Raw genomic sequence first — 21871 nt, 5'->3', positions numbered from 1 at the left:
TCGCTCCTGGCTGGCTCGGGGGACCATATGGGATGCCGGGATTTAAACCACCGTCCTTCTGCATGCAAGGCAAACCTCTCACCTCCTTGCTATCTCTCCAGCCCCTCTGCAAGGGATAAATTTTAAAATAATAAGGAAAATGAAATGTTTCATCAGAGAAATATAAATTATTTGTAGGAATCAAATGAAAATTACCAAATTAGAAAAAGAAAAGAGAAAAATCTTGCTGGATGGCTCAGTATGAAAGAAAAGAAAATAGGATAAATTAAAATCAGTGTTGATTAACTGAATTTAACCAATAAGAACAAGAGAGAGAGAGAGCAAAGTGGGGAGAGGAAGAGAATCACATGTCAGGCTCATGGAACAAGTAGTGCATAGTGTAATATTTGGAGCATTATAGACCCAGAAGAAGAGTAGAAAGAAAATAGGATTTATAGAATAACTGAAGGGGGAATAAATAAAGAAGGCCCTTAAGATGGAGTTGGATGGAGATGGGGGCCTTTGTCCTTAGGCCCTGGCCACGTGACTCCATCCCCTATTAACCGGCAGGTCAGCAACTTCAGGTGGTCACGGCAGGTAGAAAACTTATCCAAAGACAGGCATCAGGAAATAGCAGTTTTATTTGCCCTGGCCATCACGTGTGTGGCCTATATCATAAACCTATTTAAGCACGTGCCATTCATAGCTTGCCCTATGTCTTAACTTCTTTCATTCATGTCTCCTCTAATCTCCATGCTGGCAAATTCCTCAATTTCTTCCAGTCCATAGAAGGCCTTATCTAACCTTCCCAGGAATGGGAGGGGTATTGCAGGTAAGATCAAGTTGCACAGGAAGAATGGGGGGATGGGACCACAGCTATAAACTTAAAAAGCAGAGAAAATACCAAACAAGATAGATCTAAAAATATCATGCCAAGTTCTATAACATTTATAAGAATGAAACAAATGGAAAAAAGTAGGGGTATATGTTTAAGCCAAACTCAGCAGTGCTTTGGAGATCAAATCTAAATTGGCTTCACACAAGACAAGTAAGTACCTTACTCCTGAATACTCTCCCCAAATTGGAATAATTTGCAAAGAATACAGCTCAATGGATGAGAAAAAAGCCTACACTAAGTACACTGTTGTGTATTTTTACAATGTCCAAGACAAAGAAACGACTGAAAGAACTATTATACGTAGTATGAAGGGATCAAAATGGCATTGGATTTCTCAACAGAAACAAAAATTTCTGGCATTCAAGTTCTGAAGGAAAATTATTTCCAACCTAGAATTTTATACCCATGAACCCTTTATTTTATTATTGTGCAAGATATAAATAAATAATAAAATAAAATAATAATAAAAGGGGCCGGAGCAGTGGCGCTAGAGGTAAGGCTTCTACCTTGCATGCACTAGCCTAGGACAGATTGTGATTTGATTCCCCAGAGTCCCATATGGTTCCCCAAGCCAGGAGCAATTTCTGAGCACATAGCTAGGCGTAACCCCTGAGCATCACTGGGTGTGGCCAGAAAACCAAAGGAAAAAAATATCTTGAGGTTATGGGGATGTAGCTTAGTGATAGAATATAAACTTCCCATGTATAAAGTCTTGAGTTTCATCTCCAGAATTTCCAATCTTCCCCCACCACACACACACACACACACACACACACACACACACACACACACACACACCACTTTCTTGAACTGGTCATAAGGAGAAGGTAAATTTTAGGATCAGGTAATTAAACTTCAATGAATTAATCATTTCTGCAGTGAATATCAAGTGAGACAATCTCAACAAAGAGTGGCAGGGCACCTTGGATGTGGTATGTTAAATAAGCTTTTCCAGACTATGGGAGATGGTTCCAATTTTGTGCACATTTGAGCCATTGTTCTGCCCTACTCATAGGTCTTATTAATGGCCTTGGTGACCATCAGTTTATCATCTTCCTAGTTATTTTTTTTAATAATTTTTAAGCACAATGGTTACAAACATCATCTTCCTAGTTAGACCCAGTCACATAGGCCTGACCGTAGATTTCCATAAATTTCCACGAACCCTTTTGGGAAGGTCCTGAAGGATGTGTGGCACCAAAATGAGAAAGAAAACCTAGAATAAGGAAGATAGAGGGAGAGACAGCATGGAGGTAGGGCGTTTGCCTTGCATGCAGAAGGACGGTGGTTTGAATCCGGGCATCCCATATGGTCCCCCGAACCTGCCAGGAGCTATTTCTGAACATAGAGCCAGGAGTAACCCCTGAGCACTGCCAGGTGTGACCTAAAAATAAAACCAAAAATATATATATAAAAATAAAAGAAAGATAGAGGATTCAGAGAAACTAAAGACCCATATAAGAACCAGCTCAGGTGAATCCATGAGAAGAGAGATCCCAAGATGGCAGTTGGAAGAGCAACCATCCAGATTCAATCAGGGCCTTTCATGCAAAAGGTCATCGGTTCGAATCCCAGCGTCCCATATGGTCTCCCGTGCTTGCCAGGAGCAATTTCTGAGCATGGAGCCAGGAATAACCCCTGAGCACTGCCCTGCCGGGTGTGATCCAAAAAACAAAAACAAAACAAAACAAAACAAAAAAAAAACAAAAACTATAGGGTTGGAGAGGGTTTTTAAAAATTATAGGTTTATGGGCCGGAGAGATAGCATGGAGGTAGGGCATTTGCCTTGCATATAGAAGGACAGTGGTTCGAATCCCAGCATTCCATATGGTCACCCGAGCTTGCCAGAATCGATTTCTGAGTGTAGAGCCAGGAGTAACCCCTGAGTGTTGCTGGGTGTGAACCCCTCAAAAAAAAAAAAACAACTATAGGTTTGTGGGGCTAGAGCGATAGTACAGCGGTAAGGTGTTTGCCTTGCATGGGGCAAATACAGTATCCTGGAATCCCAGGAGTCCTGGCATCCCACATGGTCCCCTAAGCCTGCCAGGAGTGACTTCTGAGCTTGGAGCCAGGAGTAACCCCTGAGACCTGCCGGGAGTGATAGCACAGCGGTAGGGCGTTTGCCTTGCACCTGTTAAGGGCCAAGCCAGAATGGACCTGGGTTTAATCCCTGGCATCCCATATGGTCCCCTGAGTCTGCCAGGAGCGATTTCTGAGCACAGAGCGAGAAGTCACCCCTGAGTGCCACTGGGTGTGACCCCCAAAAAAACCAAAACATGCACACACAAAAAACAATTATGGGGTTGCAGATAAGGCACTTGCCTTGTACATGGCCAACATAGGTTTGATCCCTGGCATCCCATATTGTCCTCAGAGCCTTGCCAGGAGTGATTCCTAAATGCAGAACCAGGAGTAACCCCTGAACATTGCCAGGTGTGGCCTTAAAACCAAAATAAAATAAAATAAAAAATAGATATTTTCTTGGTGTCAGAGATATAGTACAGTGCACTTGCATTGCACATGGCCAACCCAGGTTGATCCCTTCCACCTCATAGAGCCTCATGAGCACTTCCAGTAGTGAATCCTGAGTTCAGAGCTACAAGTAACCCTTAAGCATTTCCTGGTATGGCCTGAACACCAGTAAATAAATAAATAAACACTAGATAATTTCCCAATAATTCTGTAGAAAACAATGCTGTGTGACATTGGGCTGGTACTCAGAGCATGGTCTGATCTTATCCAGTACCTGGGCAGCTGGTGCTTGAGAAGATAACATTATCTAAGGAAGGATGGGTTCTGGCAGTCAGAAACTTTTTTTTTAAGTTGGGGGACCTTTCACAGTAGGCAGAGCACCCTCCTGTGTGCACAGAACGTGTGTGTGCACGCGCGCGCGCGTGTGCGTGCGTGCGTGCGTGTGTGTGTGTGTGTGTGTGTGTGTGTGTGTGTGTGTGTGTGTGGTTCTCTCAGGATGCCCAGGTCCAGAGCCACAATTCAGGGCAAGAAAGTGACTCCAGCTCTCCCATAGCCTACATTTTTGTCAAGGAACTTGTATTCTCCTTCTTGTGTCTTGGACGCTGTTATTTATTTGAAGATTCTGCCTCTGGAAAAGTGAAACACACACACACACACATACACACACACAAACTTCTCAGTACTAGGTGGTGATGGGTTCTGGCTTTTAAAGATAAATATGGGTACCGTCACACAATGGGGGCAGTAAGTAGTCTGTCTGGAACCCTGGGGTTATTCCTTTTGCTCCAGATTGAGATATGATAAACAGTGGGATATATTTTCTAGCCATAAAGATGAATAAGTAATGATATATAACAATGACATATATGCTACCACAAGGAGGAACTTCCAAGTCACACCCTGAGTGAAGACAGATGCAAAATGGACTGTTATGTGATTTTATGCTGTGAATGCTTCAGACTGTTAAATCCATACAGACCACATAGATGTATAGTTTTCAGGCGTAGGTGATAGGAAATAGGAGCAACTGCTTCGTGGAGGTGATGGTTTGAGGGAATCTAGAGGTGGTGGTCATGCCACCCTAAGGAAGCATCAAACTTTAATGTGTGATGTCATTAACTGTGGGGGGAGGCTGAACCCCTTGCTGGTGGTCTGCGAGTCCAAAAGTAACTCCCAGAGAGAAAGATTAAACCTCATTCTTCCGTCCTCCTCCTGAAGGAGACCACGGCAACAAATCCGCCACAAATAATTCACTTCAGACAAAGAAGTTAGGGGACCAAAGGTTTGGCAAAGAGAGTTTCTTGACAGTCTGATGACAGCTCAATCAGCCATCCGACCCAGCCATCAGCTCTGGCAAAAAAGCCTCAATAGCCTCCCCCACAAGCTCTTTTATTTCTCACTCAATCACCCCCACCTGGAAGATCCAGGTGGGATGACAAGCACAGAACTAATAACATAGAATAATTCTAAGAATACTCTACCATTAGCAGTCACTTATAGAGGGTTATATTTATGTGATGTGAATTTTAGTCCTATTAAAAAATAGAAGGGACCAGTGATAGTACAGTTGGTAGGGTGTTTGCCTTGAATATAACCAGCCCTAGTTTTGATCTTTAGCATCCTATATGTTCTTCTAGCCCTGATAGGAGTAACTCCTGAATGCAGAACCAGGAGTAAACCCTGAGCATCTCCTCGTATGGCCCCAAAGCAAAAATAAGGAAAAGGAGAAAATGGAAGGTAAAAATAGAAGGTACTCCAGTACAAGAGTACTCCAGTAGTACTTCACTATAGACTTAACGCATTCTCAGAGTGGGTTCTAGTAACTTCTCAAGGCACTGGTTGAGGCAGGCAGAAACCATAGCATCATCCTGACCTCACAATCACTGGCTAATTTTGAGGGGAGCTCCTTCCCATCTCCCCTTCACAGTGTGAGGTGTGTGCACAGACTATAGCTCTTCCCTGTCCCTTCCCTTCTGTTTTGTGTAGGCTCCTGTTGGTGCTGGTTATCATCCATGTCAGTATACCAAGATGGGAACACAGTTGAACTCTAGCCGATGTCCCCACAGGAACCTGGGTTAGGGGCTGGATGGAGTCAGTGATGAGAAATGATACTGTGTCCTTTGGCAGTGGTGGTAGTGGAGGAGGGGGTGAACTCATTTGTGTGAGGAACACTTAAGTGCTCTGGCCCTTTTGTCAAGGAACTTGTATCCTCATTCTTATGTCTTGGACTCTGCTATTTATTTGAAGCTTCTGCCTCTGGAAAAATGAAAAAACAAAACAAGACAAAACACAAAACTTCTCAATGCTAGGTGATGATGGGTTCTGGCTTTTAAGGATAAATATGGGTACCGCCACACAATGGGGGCAGTAAGTAGCCTGTCTGGAAACCTGGGGTTATTCCTTTTGCTTCGGATTGAGTTACGATAAACAGTGGGATATACTGTTGGATATACTGTTGGGCAAGACCTCTTTCTGACTGGGAGAGGCCCGTTTGCCTGAAGTGGGAGAAGTCTCTGTCTTTCTCCACCTCCCTCACGGCTGGGTACAGATATGGAGCATCCAAGTAAGACCATTCACAGGAAAAGAAAGCAAGGAAACGCGCAACAGCCCCAGTGCTTTTGGTTGCTGTTTGTTTTGGGACCACACCCAGTGATGTTGAGGGTTTACTCCTTACTCTGCATTCAAGAATTACTCCTGGCAGTGCTTGGAGAACAATCAACGATCAAACCTTGGTCAGCTGTATGCAAGGCTTTACCATCCTCCTAGCCCCTCAGTCTCCAGTACTTTGGGGGTTACAGTGGCAGAGAAGTATTCAGCTCTTGGGAGGGGAGGCAACATCAACACTTCCCAGCTCGATCAGCTGTCACACCTCCCCTGGAGCAAATCCCCTTGAGCAGTGATGACTAACCTTTTTGAGCCCGAGTGCCCAAACTGCCCCACAATGCCTGGTCCTCCCAATGGCCAGTCTGGCCCTGTTGCCAGGTGAGCTGCAAAGCAGACACTGGCACAACTCGCCTCCCGCCGCGCCACATATCTTTTTTTTTTTTTGGTTTCTGGGCCACACCCGGCAGTGCTCAGGGGTCACTCCTGGCTGTCTGCTCAGAAATAGCTCCTGGCAAGCACGGGGAACCATATGGGACACTGGGATTCAAACCAACCACCTTTGGTCCTGGATCAGCTGCTTGCAAGGCAAATGCTGCTGTGCTCTCTCTGGCGCCACATGTCTTAATTGTGACTCCTTCTTGCGTGCCAGCTGCAAGGTCTTCGCGTGCCGCTGCTGGTATGCATGCCATAGATTCGCCATCGAGGCCCTAGAGCCTGAGTTATTGGCTCTTTGGGAGATTTCATTAAATTGTCTTCTGAAGAAAGCTGAGGGTGGGGGAAGAAAAAGCTTGGGGGACCGTGTCACTTCTGATCAGTAGCCATCATTCATTACTCACCCACTGCCTTACTGTTCTGAGCATCTCTGTGTGCCCTGCTCTAGGGACAGGAAAGGAGTGGACATGGGGAAGTGGCATTGCTTGGTGACTTTGGAACTGGGTCAGGCACTGGCGCCAATGCTTCTGATCAGGCATGAGCTACATTATCTCTTTGAGTCTCTCCAGCCTCCACTTCCTCAGGTTCTTGATTGCCTCAGAAGATCATGAAGGGGAACTTATAGTAGTCCCAACATGAGACTTTTTGTCAGCATAGGGATACTGGATGAACTCTATCCTATAGGCTCACCCAGAACCTTAATTGAATACTTAAGTTATTGCAGCAGAATGCAGCTTGCTACCACTTACCTGCCAAAGTTCTAGAAAGCCACAGAAGCAGGGCATAGTTCTAAGGACACAGCTAAGTCAGGTATGTGTATCTCCATCTTTTTTTTTTTTTTTGGTTTTTGGGCCACACCCGTTTGACGCTCAGGGGTTACTCCTGAGCTATGCGCTCAGAAATCGCCCCTGGCTTGGGGGGACCATATGGGACACCGGGGGATCGAACCGCGGTCTGGTCCGTCCTACGCTAGCGCTTGCAAGGCAGACACCTTACCTCTAGTGCCACCTTCCCGGCCCCGTGTGTGTGTGCATCTCCATCTTACAGCCACTTCTGTGCCTCAGGAAAACAAGCCCCGTTGTCTCCAGCAGGCTCACAATTGTTCCCACAGTGCATCCAGGACAGGATGGTGAGTGAGCTGCTCAGGTCCAATGAACCAACATAAGAGGAGTGGGCTGGGAGAGGCTAGGTGGAGGGCAAGTCCCCTAGAGGCCAGCTTTGCTGTCCCCCAGTGGCCACTGCCTCCTTGCCTAACAATGCCAGTTTGAAGTTTGAAGTCTGGAGTTTGAAGGCAGAAGTGGCATGAGGGTGGGGTGAAGCTGCAGAGACACCACACAAGTGGGTCTGTTGCAGAAGGAACCAAGAGCAGCGAGACAAGCAGGATCTTCACATATTATCAGGAGCAGCCATGTCTTTGGAACCTCATTTCCAAGATCCCCTTGGGTCCATGATAAGGGTCCTAGACTACAATGAGCCCAAACCCTAGTAAAAAGCATTTTATTTGGAGACAGGTTAAAATGTTAGGTACTTTTCCACTATTAGCCAAAACTTCCACTCTGAGCAAGGTAGAGGGAGTTAACTCAGAAATAAAACCACAGAAGGAATGCAGGGATGTCAAGGCCCTCCCTATTCTGTTAGGATAGAGGAACTAAGTGGAATGTTCCACCTGATAAGGCCCGTTCGACAAGCAAATTTGAGTCAGATGAGTCAGAGATAAGTTGAAACATCAATGCTAAGAAATAATGTGCCTTGTGTGCAGAATGATATAAGCCAATCATATATGTGATGAAAGATACAGGCCAATCATATATGCTGTACATGTTGAACTGTTTGTATTCACCAATGAAATGTTTAACTTCCTAAAGCCTTTTAACCCTATAGAAACTGCTTGTTAGTTCCACTCCGGGTCCTTGTCTTATGCCACTGGTTGGATGAGACTTGGGCTTAACTAGTCGAATAAGAGCCTTGACTCTCAGTGCCAATTAGGGTGCCAACTCAAACCCTAACAGCTTGAGTGAACCCCATTTTTCCAAAGGGGGAGACTGTGTGAGAAAACAACGTCCACCTTCCAGACACCTGTCCTGCCTCTCTAACTGTGCAACTTCAGTCTTTCCCCATGTTCATCCATGCTGGAGAGGGGCCTCTGACCCCCAAGTTCCATCAGGCCAGTGCTATGCGCATTTCCCTGTGCAATGATTAACTCCAACAATCTGCAGAGAACTGCCTGCTCTGAAACTGTGGCCTCTCTTTGCATCTGAGCTTCTGTGCTTCCAGGAGCCAAGCATCACTGACACCTGCTTCTTTCAAGCTTCCCAGGATCACTCATGGGAGGGAGGAGACCAGTCTCTTGTGCACTCACTCACTGCCCTTGCCTATCCCAACCTCCCCTCCTGTGAGGAGCCCTAGGAAAGGCTGGTTCCTGCCATTCTGGTACTCCTAGAAAACCACAACTTCCTTCCATTGGGAGGCTCAGCCTTGGCCACCCAAAGACCTCTCCTTTCCCAAGCCTCTTTTGCATCCTGCCTGAGACCCTATACTGGTTTTGGGGTGCATCTCTGTCCTCACTTTCACTCCTGAGTCTGGGTGTCCCGCAAAGCCTGGGCCTCCAGGTGCTCTAGGCCCAGGGAATAAGCTGTCCAACTCCTCCCTGCTCCTTCTCTTCTCCAGATTCTTCTAGCTGGCAGTTGGAAAAGGCAGAGTAAAAGACGAGGCTGAACCAACGGACATTTGTACTGAGTTTATTCTCCCCTCTTCTCATTTGCACTCCTTCTGCTCCCCACATACTCAGGGCGCCATGGGGTTGGCCACATCTGACCACACACTAAGGGTCCCTGTGTCCAGGCACAATAGCTCCTCTGCCCTTCTGAACCCCCTGGAGGGCCAATACAGCTCTCAGGCCACAGGGCTCGAGACCATGGCCCCTCGCTACTCCCCATTCCCCGGGAGCCTGGGGAGAGCTGGGTGGGGAAAGAAGCAAGTCCAGGCCCTGGAGTTTAACCAAATGGGCTGAGAAGTCCAGTCGGGAGAAGGAACCCCACCATTGCTACAGATCACCAGTGGGAGGTGATGATCCCATGCTCTGCACCCCACCAGCCCTAGGCGGTGGGGGACATCCCCCAGTTCCCTCACTCCAATGTCCAGGTGCTTGTTTAAAAAATAAAAAGTGAATGTGAAAGCTGGTAAAATGACTCCTACTGGCTCTGCTGAGGTTCCATTATTGCTTCAGACTCTGTGGTCTGGGCCTGAAAAAAATTCCCGCCAGCACTGGCCCAGAGGAAAGAGCTGTTAGCACCAGGGACACGGGCCTGTCCCCATTGGGACAGTCCTCCTCGAAGAAGGCCAGCCATACCCATTTTAGCTATAATGGCCATCTCCACCAGAACCCAGCCAGCTGCTTGCACCCCCTTCTCCCCCTCAGTGGGGACGCGAACAAGAACAGGAACCCCAAGACCTGGGACAGTGTTTCACCACCAACACTTCCCTACCCATCTCCGGTCTCCACTTGTCAGCACAGCCTGACATAGCAGGGGCCCCCAGGCTCACTAAGGCTGCTGGGTGGTGAGCAGGTGACAAGGCCACCAGACTCTATAAGATTGTGGGGCCAGTGACGGACATTGGGAAACCCACTGGGACCCCAGCCTCACAGCCCAGGAGGGGGAGACCAACTTTTTTTTTCTTTTTGGGAAAATGTGAGCCAGCTCTAAAGAGCTGCCAGGCACTGGACCAGAGGTTAGAAATAGCAAGGGGGAGGGAGAGAGGGCATGGGAGAGGGACCCTGAGGACGTCATGGAAGCCCAGAGATCAAGGGATGTAGGAGAGGGGGAGAGCCACAGGAGAGCAGGAGTCTGGGAGGCCCAGCCCTGACTCCATGAGTCTGTGACCAACTCCCCGCAGTTGGGAAGGGGAGTCTTCTTCTCCCTAGAAGGGGGCAGCCTGAGAATCTTGGCTCCGGCTTGGACTCTTGCAACCCCAACGCAACTGGGCACTGCCCCTCCGAGCTTATAGGGCCAGCCGGGCTTTGTGGGCGGCTGCTGGATCAAAGACCCTCAAAATCACTTGGGCTCCGGGGGCCTGCCCACATCTGTACAGAATAAAGTGCTTCGTTTATTGATGATTAAAATGATTCCAGCCCCCACCCCAGAGTCCTGGACCTCACAAGGTCAGAGGGGCTCTGATGCCCTCAGTCCTGAGACTGACAGGGGTCTAACCCCCAACCATTTCCCTGGGACTAGGGCCTCTTCCCCCCTCCGGCCATGCTGCGAAGATGGTGGTAGGGGGTAGTCATGGAGGTTTAAGGTGCAGAGAGTGTAACAAACAAAACTGTATAAACACACTCAGAAAGAGCTTACCTAGGAAACGTAGCTTATGGAATCTTCCTCCCCAATTTGAAGGCAGGAATAAAGACGTTAAATGCCAAAAAACAACAAAAAATGAGTGTCCTATGAGTGCTGGCCTTGCAGGGGCAAATGCCAGGCACTGGTGGGGATGCTTCAGGTACCCCCACCCAGGGCCTGAAAGGCAGGCTCCTCTTATTGGCAGTGCCCGGCCCACCAGTGCAGAGGCCAGGAGGGATTGGATGCCGGACCAGCCTCTGGAGGATGAGGCCTGGTGCTGCCCTAAGGAGGGCGATAGACGAACATGGACACACACCAGTTCTTCTGGCCAGGACACATGGTCTTGCTGGCCAGGATACACAGGAAGCTGGGGAGAGAGGCTGGGAGCAATGGCCTCCTGCCCTCCTGATAGCACCTTAACACCTTTACCCAAGCCTCCTCCTAGGGCCCTGCCCCTGGGGCAGAAATCTGCATGGACTGGAGCTCCTTGACAGCAAAAGCAGGAAGTTCCAGTTGCCCCTAACCCCCAGGGGCATCTGGAGGGGTCATCCCAGAACTCAGGCTTCCTGGTTCTGCTGGTGCAGGTGGCAGGGTCTCAGGGCCTACAGGGCAGAGGTGAGAAGGGGGAAAGCCAGTTCCTGGGGTCCAGCCCCTGCCTGCCCCACTCCTCACCAGACGGGGTCTAATATCTCAAGGCCCTGCCTCCATATCCACTGCCCTCAGAACGGGTCCTAACTCCTTTAAGAGGTGACTGTACCCCAATGTCTCCCCATTGTACCCAAGGGGGTACATTTGACAGCTCAGGGGAAATAGGGGTGAGCTGAAAAATCTGACTCAGGCTCCACCTTGGCAGCATGACTGCTCATGAGGGTGCCAGAGACTCCCTGCCTTGTATGTACCTGCCCCCTCCAGCACCCTTCTCACCTGGAGAGAGGTGCTGCAAAATTTCCAAAAAGAAAACCAAACAAAAACCCAAAGGCTTCAAGGAGTCACTGAAAAGGGGGCACTTGGGAGTGAGGTGGTCTCCATCAGCACAGGGTGGCCGCCTGGGGCTCATGTGTCCTGCTCGCTCTGGAGATGGGGACGACTGCTGCAGTTCCACATTACCGCCTTGTACCACCAAGAGGGTCCCCATTGGGGTCCGGGGGGAGGGCGGCAATTAATTGTTGGCACCCAGCCTCCCACCTGTGGGGGCTGTCCCTGGGGCAGCAGTAGGGAAGAGTGGGGGTGGCGGCGGCAGGTGGGGCTGTGGTGGCAGGGCAGGGGGAAGGCCTGAGAGCAGAGGCAGGGTCTGGGGTTGCGTGGGGGCCAGGCCTGGAGCTGCAGGGGTGCTGTCGGTGCCCAGGGGGTGCGTGACTCGGAAGCACTTCTCCTTGTGTGCCTTGAGCATGTTGGAGAAGCGGAAGCGTTGGCCACACACATCGCAGGGGTACGGCTTCTCGCCCGTGTGCGTGCGGCGGTGGCGCTTCATGTTAGGCCGGCTGGTGAAGCTCTTGCCACAGATCTCGCAGATATAGGGCTTCTCTCCTGCAGGCAACAGTGGGCAGGATGTCAGGGAGCGCCCACACTGTCCCAACACTGCGTTAAAAGAGCTCTGGGAGTGTGCATGTTGTGTATCGGTGTGTGCATGCAGCCCAGACACACTGATCCTCCCCTCCCTGGGCCATGTCACATTGGCCTGGCACAGAAGGACGCCCTGTAGATCCCGAGCAGGGGGAACGGTGGCTGGGCCGTTGCTACCTGTGTGGGTCTTCATGTGTTCGTCAAAGTATTGCTTCATGTTGAAGTCCTTGCCACACCACTGGCACATAAACTGCTTGTGGCCAATGTGGATGCTCATGTGGGAGCGCAACTGGTACTTGTACTGGAAGCGTTCGTTGCAGTTCTGGGGGCAGTGCAGGAGAGACACACATGGGTCACCCATTTTTTTCCTCACTCCCTTTTGGGCTAGGAGGTGCTCATGGGGAGGGCAGTGTATGGGTACAGTAGGGGCATTTAAGGTCTCGGCAGGATTGGGGTCAGGAAGCAGGAAAAGAGGGTCCTTATGCTGAAGGTCCCAGTCCCCCTCGCCCTTCCTGAAAGACCCTATTCCCACCTGCAGCTCCACAGCTGACCTGAGACCTTCCTCCCTCCAGGTCTCCAGAAACCTTGCCTCTGGCTGCAGGCCCACAGGTGCTCCAGCCTCAACAGACAGAGCCAGCTAGATGGATAGGGCCTGGCAATGGAGCTGGGGAGCTCGGAACCCTCTCTTTGAAAACCCTGTATTCACTCTATTGCCTGCCCCTGACTATCCCCCAACCCTATCCCACCACCCTGGGAGGAGGGATCTCACCTCACACCGGAATGGCTTCTCCCCCGAATGCTGCAGCGAGTGCACCTTGAGAGACATACTTCGTTTGAAGGACTTCCCACAGGTCTCACAGGTGAAGGGCATGTCCTTGGTGTGAGCTGAAAGGTGGTTGACACAGCTTGAGAATACCTCCATGGATCTTTTCAGGACACCATATTCAACACACACACATACAGCAGGACACCATGTTCAACACACACCCCTCTCTACACACATGCGCACACCCTCTCTCTTCCCCAGAGCTTGCCTCCTCTCTCTCTGTCTGTCTGTTTCTCTCTGTCTCTGTCTGTTTCTCTCCTCTCTCTCTCTTTCTCTCTCTCTCCTCTCTCTCTCTTTCTCTCTCTCCCCCAGAGCTTGCCTCCTGTCTGTCATGGGTCCATCTGTAGCTGTGTCCCTTTGGGGTGAAGCACCCCTTACTGCTTTGAAGTCTGGCTCCACAAGTGTGGAGTCCCCAAGCGTTTATATTCTGGCCAAGGAAAACAAGGACTCATCCCCAATGCTTTAGGGAAAACTGTTAGGGTCCCACATGGGGCTGGCCTCTGCTCAAACCCTGGTCCATCTACTAGCACAGTTTGGCCTTTGTGGGCCTAAACATCCTTTCCTAAAAGGAGACAAAGGAGGAAGGTGCATAGAGATAGTACAGTAGATAATATAGTGGATTTGCCTCACATACAGCAGACCTGGGTTCTATCTCTAGCATCTCATCTAAACACCTCTAGGAGTGATTCCTGAGCATAGAGCCCGGAGAGTTCTCCATCACCAAAATAATAATCAAATAATAGTAATAATAATAATTATAACAACAATAATGAATGGAGACAAAGAGGGAGGAGTCCTGAGTATGGCACAGTGTTGCCAAAAAAAGAGGAGTGTGTGTGTTCAACCCACTGAGCTCTGAGCTTTATATCCAATCCCAGTAGCCTGGGACACTGAGCAGTCCAGAGGGATAAGTGAACACCCATAATCCATCAGAAAAATCTGGGAAGAACTAACTAAAGACAGGTGGGACCTCTTCAGAGCTGTAGGCTGAGAAGTCCCAGTCCAGGAAGGGCCTCCCAGTTCTGGGTTACTGGATATACTCCTGGTTGAGACCCAGTCTGAGGGGAAAGGGGCAGCTTCACCCCCACCCCAGTTTATACCAGAGGCTGGCGCATTGTTCAGCAGAATTCAGAGACAGAGTATGGCAGGAAACTAAATGCCCTCACTTGAACCCAGGCCCTTGAACCCCGTCCTGGGGCACACAGTCCATGAAAGGACATACAGCTTGGTGAGTAAGGGCCAGTCCACTGTAGGGCACAGAGGGCAACACTGCAACCTCTACCTCTGTCCCCTCCACCCTCCCTCCCAGGCCCTGCCTGGGACGTGCCATGCAGCCAAGGCCATGCGCTCGCTTGGGTTCACCCAATGGGACTTACCGACCATGTGCTTGCGCACATGCGCCATGGTGTAGAACTTCTTCTCGCATATCTCACACGAGAACTTCTTCTCCGCATAGCCATGCACGATCTTGTTGTGCTCATGGAGGGACCACAGCTTCTTAAAAGCTTTGCCACAGGTCACACACTGTGCGAGTGAGAGGCCTTTAAGACTTGGGGGCCCTCAGGGCCTTGACCCCCTTTTTCCTACCCCCAACTCCTCTAAATTGGGCTGAAGAAGAGAACCAAGAGTCAGGAAGATCTGCTTACTCCACTCCTGAACACATCCCCCCACTTCCATCTCTGAACTCAACTGGGGCCAGAGCACACCTCTCCCCTAAAGTCTATGCTGCTCTAGCTGACTTGTGCCCTCCCCAAGAGACCCACCCCTCTCCGACTGTGGGGTAGCCTGTCTGGCTGAGGCCATCTCTGAGCTCCCCTGGCTGAGTCCAGGTTCCAAAGGCAGGCTGGGGTGGTGGTGACATGTGTCTATCAGGTGAGGGAGGGAGTGGTGGAAGGCTGGGAGCTCACAGCACCCCCTCTTTGGGGGCCCATCCTTGCTTTTGCTCACACACAAGTGGGGGGGGTCAGGGGATCCTATGGAAAGGGGCGCAGGTGTGGCAGGAAGGCAAGTGAAAACCAGTGCACAGGGGTAAGGCGGGGGCGGGGTCAAGGAACCCTTCGGGCCACACTTTCTCTACCCACAATTAGCACTTAATTCAGGTAATTAGCATCCACCTACCTACCCAGCCCCCACCTGCTCCAGGCCAAAAAGAGAAAATTTGGAAGCCCTGTACTACCTCACCCCCAGCTCTGGGCAGCTACAGCCTGGCTGGTGCAAGGCCTGGAAGGCCTCCCAAGTCCTCAGCTTGGCCCCAGCAGCTCTAGCTCTTCCCAAATTTCACTTCCGGTTGCCCACTCCCAGGCCAGGCCTATTGGAATTTCCAGACAGCTTGCTTCCTCCTTCCTTCTGCTCTGGCTAGTGAGTCTCAGCTTTGTTCAGTCTTGATTGCCAGTGGGAAACTGGCACCCCCCAGCTGGGCAAACCTCACCTTCCCTGCTTCTGGGCCTTTGTGCATGCAATGAAGCAACCCAGCTTCACAGATCTGCTGAAACACTGACTCATCTCTCTCTCTCTTTCTCTCGAGCCAGCCTCTGAGGCTGACAGCTCTTCTCTAGTCCTCCTAGGCCCCTCTGACAGCGGGTACTGTTTGTTCCAATTCTGTGCACAACTGCAGCCCCACGGGTACAGGTACAGATTACCCCCTCCTCTGGGAAGCTCTCCTTGATAGGACCCCGTGAGTTCTCACAGCCCTGAGAACCTGGCCCTGGCCCTCCTGGCCCTCCCCTGACTGCACGGGCAGAGCCTGTCCCTCCCATGCGACCCACCTGGATGTTTCGTTCGCAGTCCGTCTGTCGGTGTAGCAGGAGCTCGCTCTCCAGCAGGAAGCGCTTGCCGCACTGGTCGCAGATCTGCATGCGGCTGTGGGTCACGTTCATGTGCTTCTCCAGGTACCAGCGGTTGTTGAACACTCGGGGGCACTTCTGGCAGGGGTGGTGCTGCTTCTCCTCCAGTTTCACCTTGGCCCCAAGTCCGTCAGCGGCTGGTGTTCCACAGGCAGGTGCAGGGGCTCCTCCTGGGGATGGCTTGGATCGCTTCCCACCCCTCCGTCCTGCCTCCTCGGGTTCAGGGCCCTCTCGGCTACGGGCATTCTCACGAGACCGGGTGGCCATGCGACTGTGGGGCGGGGGGTCTGCTCGGCCACCCTGATGTCCCCCAGGTCCCTGCCTGGCCCCTGCCTCCCCCTCCTCCTCTTCTTCCCCCTCCTCTGAGCTCTCTTGATCCTGTTCACTGTGCCCTTCTTCTTCTTCCTCCTCCTCTTCTTCCTCCTGCTCACTGTGCCCTTCCTCCCCCTGCTCCTCCCCTCCCTGACTGCCACCCTCTTCCTCCTCTTCCTCCTCCTCCCCTCCACTGTCACCTCCTTCCTCCTCCTCTTCTTCCTCCTCCTCCTCCTCTTCCTCATTTTCCTCCTCTTCCTCCTCCGAGTGTCTCTGCAACCCCTCCTCCTGGCCCAGTACCATCGTGGCAGGGGTCGTGGCAGGGCTCTGCTTCCCCTCTGGCCCGGTGGACACGTGCAGCGTCTGGTTGTTGAGGTTTACCTCGACAATAATTTGGGACTGTTCCCGGCGGCTGTAGGTGCCCGAGTCGCCGAGCTCTTCTTCCAGCTCCTCCCCTGTTTCCAGCTTGCACAAACTGGCAGGGGGCCCACTGGCCTCATCTGCACCCCCCTCCTTTTCCTCCTTAAAGAAGGGCTGAGGGGGTCCGATGGTGGCAGGCCCAGTGGCTCCTGTGGCCCCGGCTCCATCCTCTACACGTACTGAGTAGGGGTCGGGACCCTCGCGAGCATAGATCTTTGGCAGCCCCGGGGTGTCCGTCTCCTGCTTGATGTCACAGTAGTAGGGCTGTGTTGTGGGGGTACAGCTGGTGGCTGGTTGGGCCAGGGCCACAGTGCCGGGGCCCGGGGGGCCCAGGGAGCGGGCGTCCAGCAGCTCCTGGCAGGAGGCGGCAATGTCAGCCATCTGCAGCAGGGAGGCGGCGCTCAGCACCTCATGCACGTTGGCGGCGTTGACCAGCAGCTTGGACGTGTAGATGAAGTTAAGGATCTGTTGCAGGCCACCGGGGGCCAGAGCCTCCAGGGACAGCTCCACACGCTGCAACTGCTTGTTCTGGGTGAAGAGGGAGTGGAAGAACTGGCTGTAGGCGGCCAGCACGCCCTTATGGGCCGGGAACACGCTGCGCTGGGGCACCAGCACCAGGTCCACGTCGCAGAGATCAGGCTGGAAGAGGCGCTGCTCATTCAGGCGGCCCATCAAGCAGGCGAAGTGCAGTGCCACGTCCTCCACCAGCGAGAACTCGGCCACCGGTGAGTCGGTTGTCTTCTCAACTAGCAACTGCAGGGCAGAGGCACCGAGGCAGAGAGGTCAAGGATAGGACCTGGGCACCATCCTGGGACCACCCCTCATAGCTAGTGGTCAGACAAGGATGTGGCAGGAGGGGGACTGGAGCCCTGAGTACAAATTCCAACAGTGACCTTCTGAAGCCAAGGGGAGGGCTCCCTGGTTAAGGGAGTTATGTGGCCAGGCTTCCCTGTGAAACAGGAGAAGTCCCTAGAAAGGAAAGGGGGGTTAAGCAAGGGATGAGGGAACCAAATGATTAGGTGTGCAGCTTTGGAACTTTAAGTGCACAGATGAAGGTATTCCTGGGCAGGGATCATCTGCCCTGATCGCCAACTGCTGCCACTACCAGAGAGGAATCAGGGTATGACCTGGCTTGTCAGGTCTCTTTGGAAGCTCACTCAATGAGCAGGAAGTTGCCTAATCCCATGTCACCAAGAAAGGAACCCCAGACTCCCCCACCTGTCCCTGTCCCCTGATTTGCTCACAAAAGAAACAAGCCTGCTGGGCCCAGACACCCAAAAGATGAAAGATAGGAGCCAAGCTCACTTGCTCCCTGCTTGGTCTTTGGCAGTGACACCCTGTAGGGACAACACTTGAAACACCCTCTCACCCACAGGCAGTGACCCTCAAGGAGCAGGCTGCTGAGAAGAATCCCAGGCTTGGGCTTTGGCGCCTCTCACTCTGGTCTCCTCGCTGGAGGAGGCTGTGGGGAACAGCTCATTATTCAGTTAGAGCAGAGGCCAAGCCACATAACCAGGCACGTGCCCCTGTCACCTCAGCAACTACCTCCTGGGGCCTCTGAAGAGATGGCAAGGCAGAGCTGTGTCACTTCATGCTTAGAGGCAGGAAGCCCCCAGACCCCTTTTCCACATGACGGGAATGTCTAGGTGCAGAGGTAGCAAGATAGTGTCATGTTGGAAGCCATATCACAAAGCTCACTGAGGCTTCAGGGAGGTCTTTAGGTGCCATTCAGCACCTGGGTGCAAAGGTGCCACATGCCATAATCCCACCCTGGGGGAAGTGGGCCTGGAGCAGGGGCCACTGCAAGAAATAATCTAAACCAGGCTGATGAAGGTGAAACACGTGTCCAGGGACCTTTTCACTTGGTGGAGCAAAAGGAAGAGGCTGGCCAAGAGGGCAGTATTAATTGGGAAATTAAGACCCCTGTGGGCAGTCTAGAAACTCTTCATGCCTAGGTCTTTGATATGTAAAAAGGATATCATCAATGATCAGAGTGAAGACATGGGGTCAGTATGATAATTTCTGATCCATTCAGCAGCCGCCTACACAGGAGTTGCCAAGCCCCAAAGGTTCTAGGTTCTTGTCCTCTTGTAGGTCCCCATCTAAGGAGTACCTCATCCACTGCCACAAACTATCAGCTCCTCTCCTGTTATCCTGAGGGGCTGATTTCGTGCAGCCACAGCCCAACTCCCAGTCTGTCCACTGTGGGGGCAGTAGAGGGTGGGTCCAGACTGGGCAGGGAACTGGGGGTCTTTGTGCTCAATTTCCCAGGCAGGTGAATGAGAGTATCTCAGGCCTCAAAGGTGAGCCTTAAAGTGGCCTCACTGCCAAGTGCTTCCAAGCCTCACCCATTCCCACTCAGCACCACACAGGCCGGGACTCCCTTTCCCATGGGCTTAACATCTTTGTCCTATTTTGCCACCACCACTTCTCATTCCTCCAGCCAAGATACCTGCCAACTGTCCCCCTGTTAGTGCTGCTGGTCCATCTAATGAGGGACATGGAGCCAAGTCCCACCCCACCCCTCATTCTGATCCATCCTTGGGACCAAACATTATTGCTCAAATGGGAAAAGTGAAGCTCAGAGCAGGAGGATTCCACAGCAGGTGATCACAAAGCCCCGGACTCCCTGCTCTAGAGTGGACAGCACTCAGCAGCCCTAAATCGGTTATCTTGGTCTGTCTTGACTTTTAGAAGCAGAAAGAAGCATTTTGAGAGCCCCAACCCAGGACATGCTGTGCTGACATACATCCTGTGCCCTCCAATCCCAACTGCCCACCTCCATGGCAAGGTGAGGTGGTGCAGTGCCCATGGGGTTCCTCAGTGCTTGCAGGGACTACTAGAGGGAGGCAGGGGAAAATTTCTGGCTGGGATAAAGGTTTGTCAAAGGCCTGTAGGAGGAGCCCACCCAGAGGCCCAGGCAGGTAACCAGGCAATATCTTCTAGGCTCCCCTGGCAGGGGAAAGGGTGAGGCCTGGAGTGAGGCTCTATATGAATGTGGAGGGACCCCCCTCCCAGTGAAGCCCTCTGGGATCTGAGAACTTCAAAGCATAAATGCACTTCCCAGAACAGGGGTGGGGTGAGGTGGGGTGGGGGACACCCAGGTGTCCCAGGGACACCTTCAGGCTAGGGCCCCATCAGCTGTGCCAGGTCCCCACATTGCAGACAACCCCCATTCCGTCCAGGGCAGGCCAGGCGGCCAAACTAAGCTGTGGGCCTAAGGCAGCGAGTGGTCAGGGGGTTCCTGGTATCAAACACTCCCCCCAAGCCACAGTGAGGGGAGGTCGAGGGCCAAGGCACCTGCCAAGGTTGCCCCTGTTTGAAGCTTTTGCTTGAGGGCTCTGGGGTCTCCTTGCTTTCGGGCTGAGCGCCCACCTGGACTGTTCAGCCCCTCAGCAAGGTTCCCAGCTTTGTGGGGGGGGGCTTAGGAAGGGAGAGGGGAGGGCTGGCGCTTCCTTGCGGGGGGGCTTGGGGGTCTGTGCCAGCCTTCCCCGTGCTCCTGCCACACGGAGCAGGGCCTGCCCGAGAAAACAGGCCCAGAGAGGAGAGGCCGGGGGACCAAGCCAAGGTCATGCAGGAGTTCGGAACCCCGAAGCCCGAGGCGGGGCGGCTCCGGCGCCCACGTGGCCCCTAGCCCAGGCCCGGCTGGATCCCTCGCGCGTCCTGCACCAGCCCCGACCCAAACCCGCCGCCCGGGCCGGGCAGGGCCGGGCCGGGCAGGGCAGCACCGGCAGCCCGTCCTGACCGGGTCCTGCAGGACCGCTCGCGCCCCCACCCGGGAATTTAACCCCTGCCGCCCCGCCCGCGCCGCGACGCGCGGGGCCCCCACGCAGGCCTGGCGTACCATGGTGCCGTGGCGCTGGGGGCTCACAGGGCCCCGCGGGATCGCGCTGCCCCCGGCGGCCGGGCCGGGGCCGCTCCATGAAGCGCCGCGCTGGGGGCCGCCCCCGCGCAGGGCCCCGCGACCATGGCCCCGGGGGCGCGGCCGGGCGGGGGGCGGCGGCGGAGAGCGGCGGCCGAGCAGCTGCGGCCCCGGAGCCTCGGGCGCGGCGGGCGGGCGGCGGGCGGGCGGGCGTGCGGGGGGCGCGGGGCGCCGATTGGAGCCCGCGCGTCAGCTGGGGCCGCCGTCCGGACGCTTAAAGGGCCAGGCCGCCGCGTGCCCGGGGGCGCGGGCGGACGGACGGACGGACGGACGGACGGACAGACGAACAGACGGACGGACAGACACGCGCGCTCGGGGTTCCAAACTCCTGCCCTCGGGGCGCGGCTGGGAGGTCGGTCCGGGAGTCGAGCCAGGACGTGGACGAGCCGGACCCCGGCCCGGCCGGGGCAGCCGGGCGCCTGGGCGGAATTCCCCGCACCTGCTGCTTCCCGGAGCGACCCCGCCTCTGGGACAGCACCCCGGACCCCTCGGGCTGGATCGAGGGCACCACTACCGGGGGCCCCTCCGGACTTGGCTCCCGGGGGCCCCTGCCTACCTGGGGCCTCCTCCAGCCGCGCCCGGGCTGCTGCGGGGCAGGAGGCGCCAGACCCCGACTCTGCGTTTCAGACGGCCCGGCTCAGTAGAGGCCCTGGAGCCGTGGGGCCCGAGCTCGGCTCAGCCCGCCGCGCCCCCAGCCTGGTGACCCGAGGAGCCTCCAGCTCAGCTCGGCCTCCGCTGGGGAGATGCAGCCAGGCCTGCGGAATGCTGCTCTGGCATGGACGCCTGTGGGGGCAGGGGGCTGGCAGGAGGCTGCGAAGGCGCTGCCAGGCTGATCAGGCTGTAGGATGGGGACCGCGGGGTGCTGGGCACGGTAGGGCTCAGGGGATGGAGACCCCCCCTGGGGTCTTTCTGTCCCCCCATTAGTCACTTTCCCATCCTGGCAGGATCACACGGACACCCCCATCCCCCCCACATGTGGGTGGATTCTACTCTAGCTCATGCCCAGTGTAGTGGGGCATACCCCTGGAATATGTTGGGTCGGCTTGAATGGGCAGGATTCCAGGCGAACCCTGGGAGGAAGTGGAGGCCAAGACCCCAGGCAGGCCCCATTGTGGAGTCTGATGGTCTGTCAGGTAAGGAAGGATAGGGAGACCCTCAAGACCTGACCATCTCAGAGGCGGAGAATGGCATGCACAGGGCCAGTAGAGGGGAGAAGGGGAACAGAGCTGAAGGGGCATGGATAAAGACGTGCCCCAGAGCGGGACA

At 53.6% G+C, this 21871-nt stretch overlaps 1 protein-coding gene across 1 annotated transcript; it reads right to left on the bottom strand.

The window, feature by feature from the left end:
• Nucleotides 1-9107: 9107 nt before the first annotated feature.
• Nucleotides 9108-20616, bottom strand: ZBTB47 (zinc finger and BTB domain containing 47). The gene is made up of 6 exons (XM_049781749.1): nt 20528-20616; nt 15874-17436; nt 14485-14632; nt 13052-13167; nt 12460-12604; nt 9108-12246 (listed from the first exon to the last, which is right to left on the bottom strand). Exons 1-6 carry the CDS (start codon nt 20528-20530, stop codon nt 11879-11881), a joined length of 2343 nt encoding a protein of 780 aa, XP_049637706.1. The 5' UTR covers nt 20531-20616; the 3' UTR covers nt 9108-11878.
• Nucleotides 20617-21871: the final 1255 nt, after the last annotated feature.

Source organism: Suncus etruscus, chromosome 10, assembly GCF_024139225.1.
Source record: "Suncus etruscus isolate mSunEtr1 chromosome 10, mSunEtr1.pri.cur, whole genome shotgun sequence".
NCBI classification, from domain to species: domain Eukaryota; kingdom Metazoa; phylum Chordata; class Mammalia; order Eulipotyphla; family Soricidae; genus Suncus; species Suncus etruscus.
This window is presented reverse-complemented; position numbering and strand designations above follow the sequence as displayed.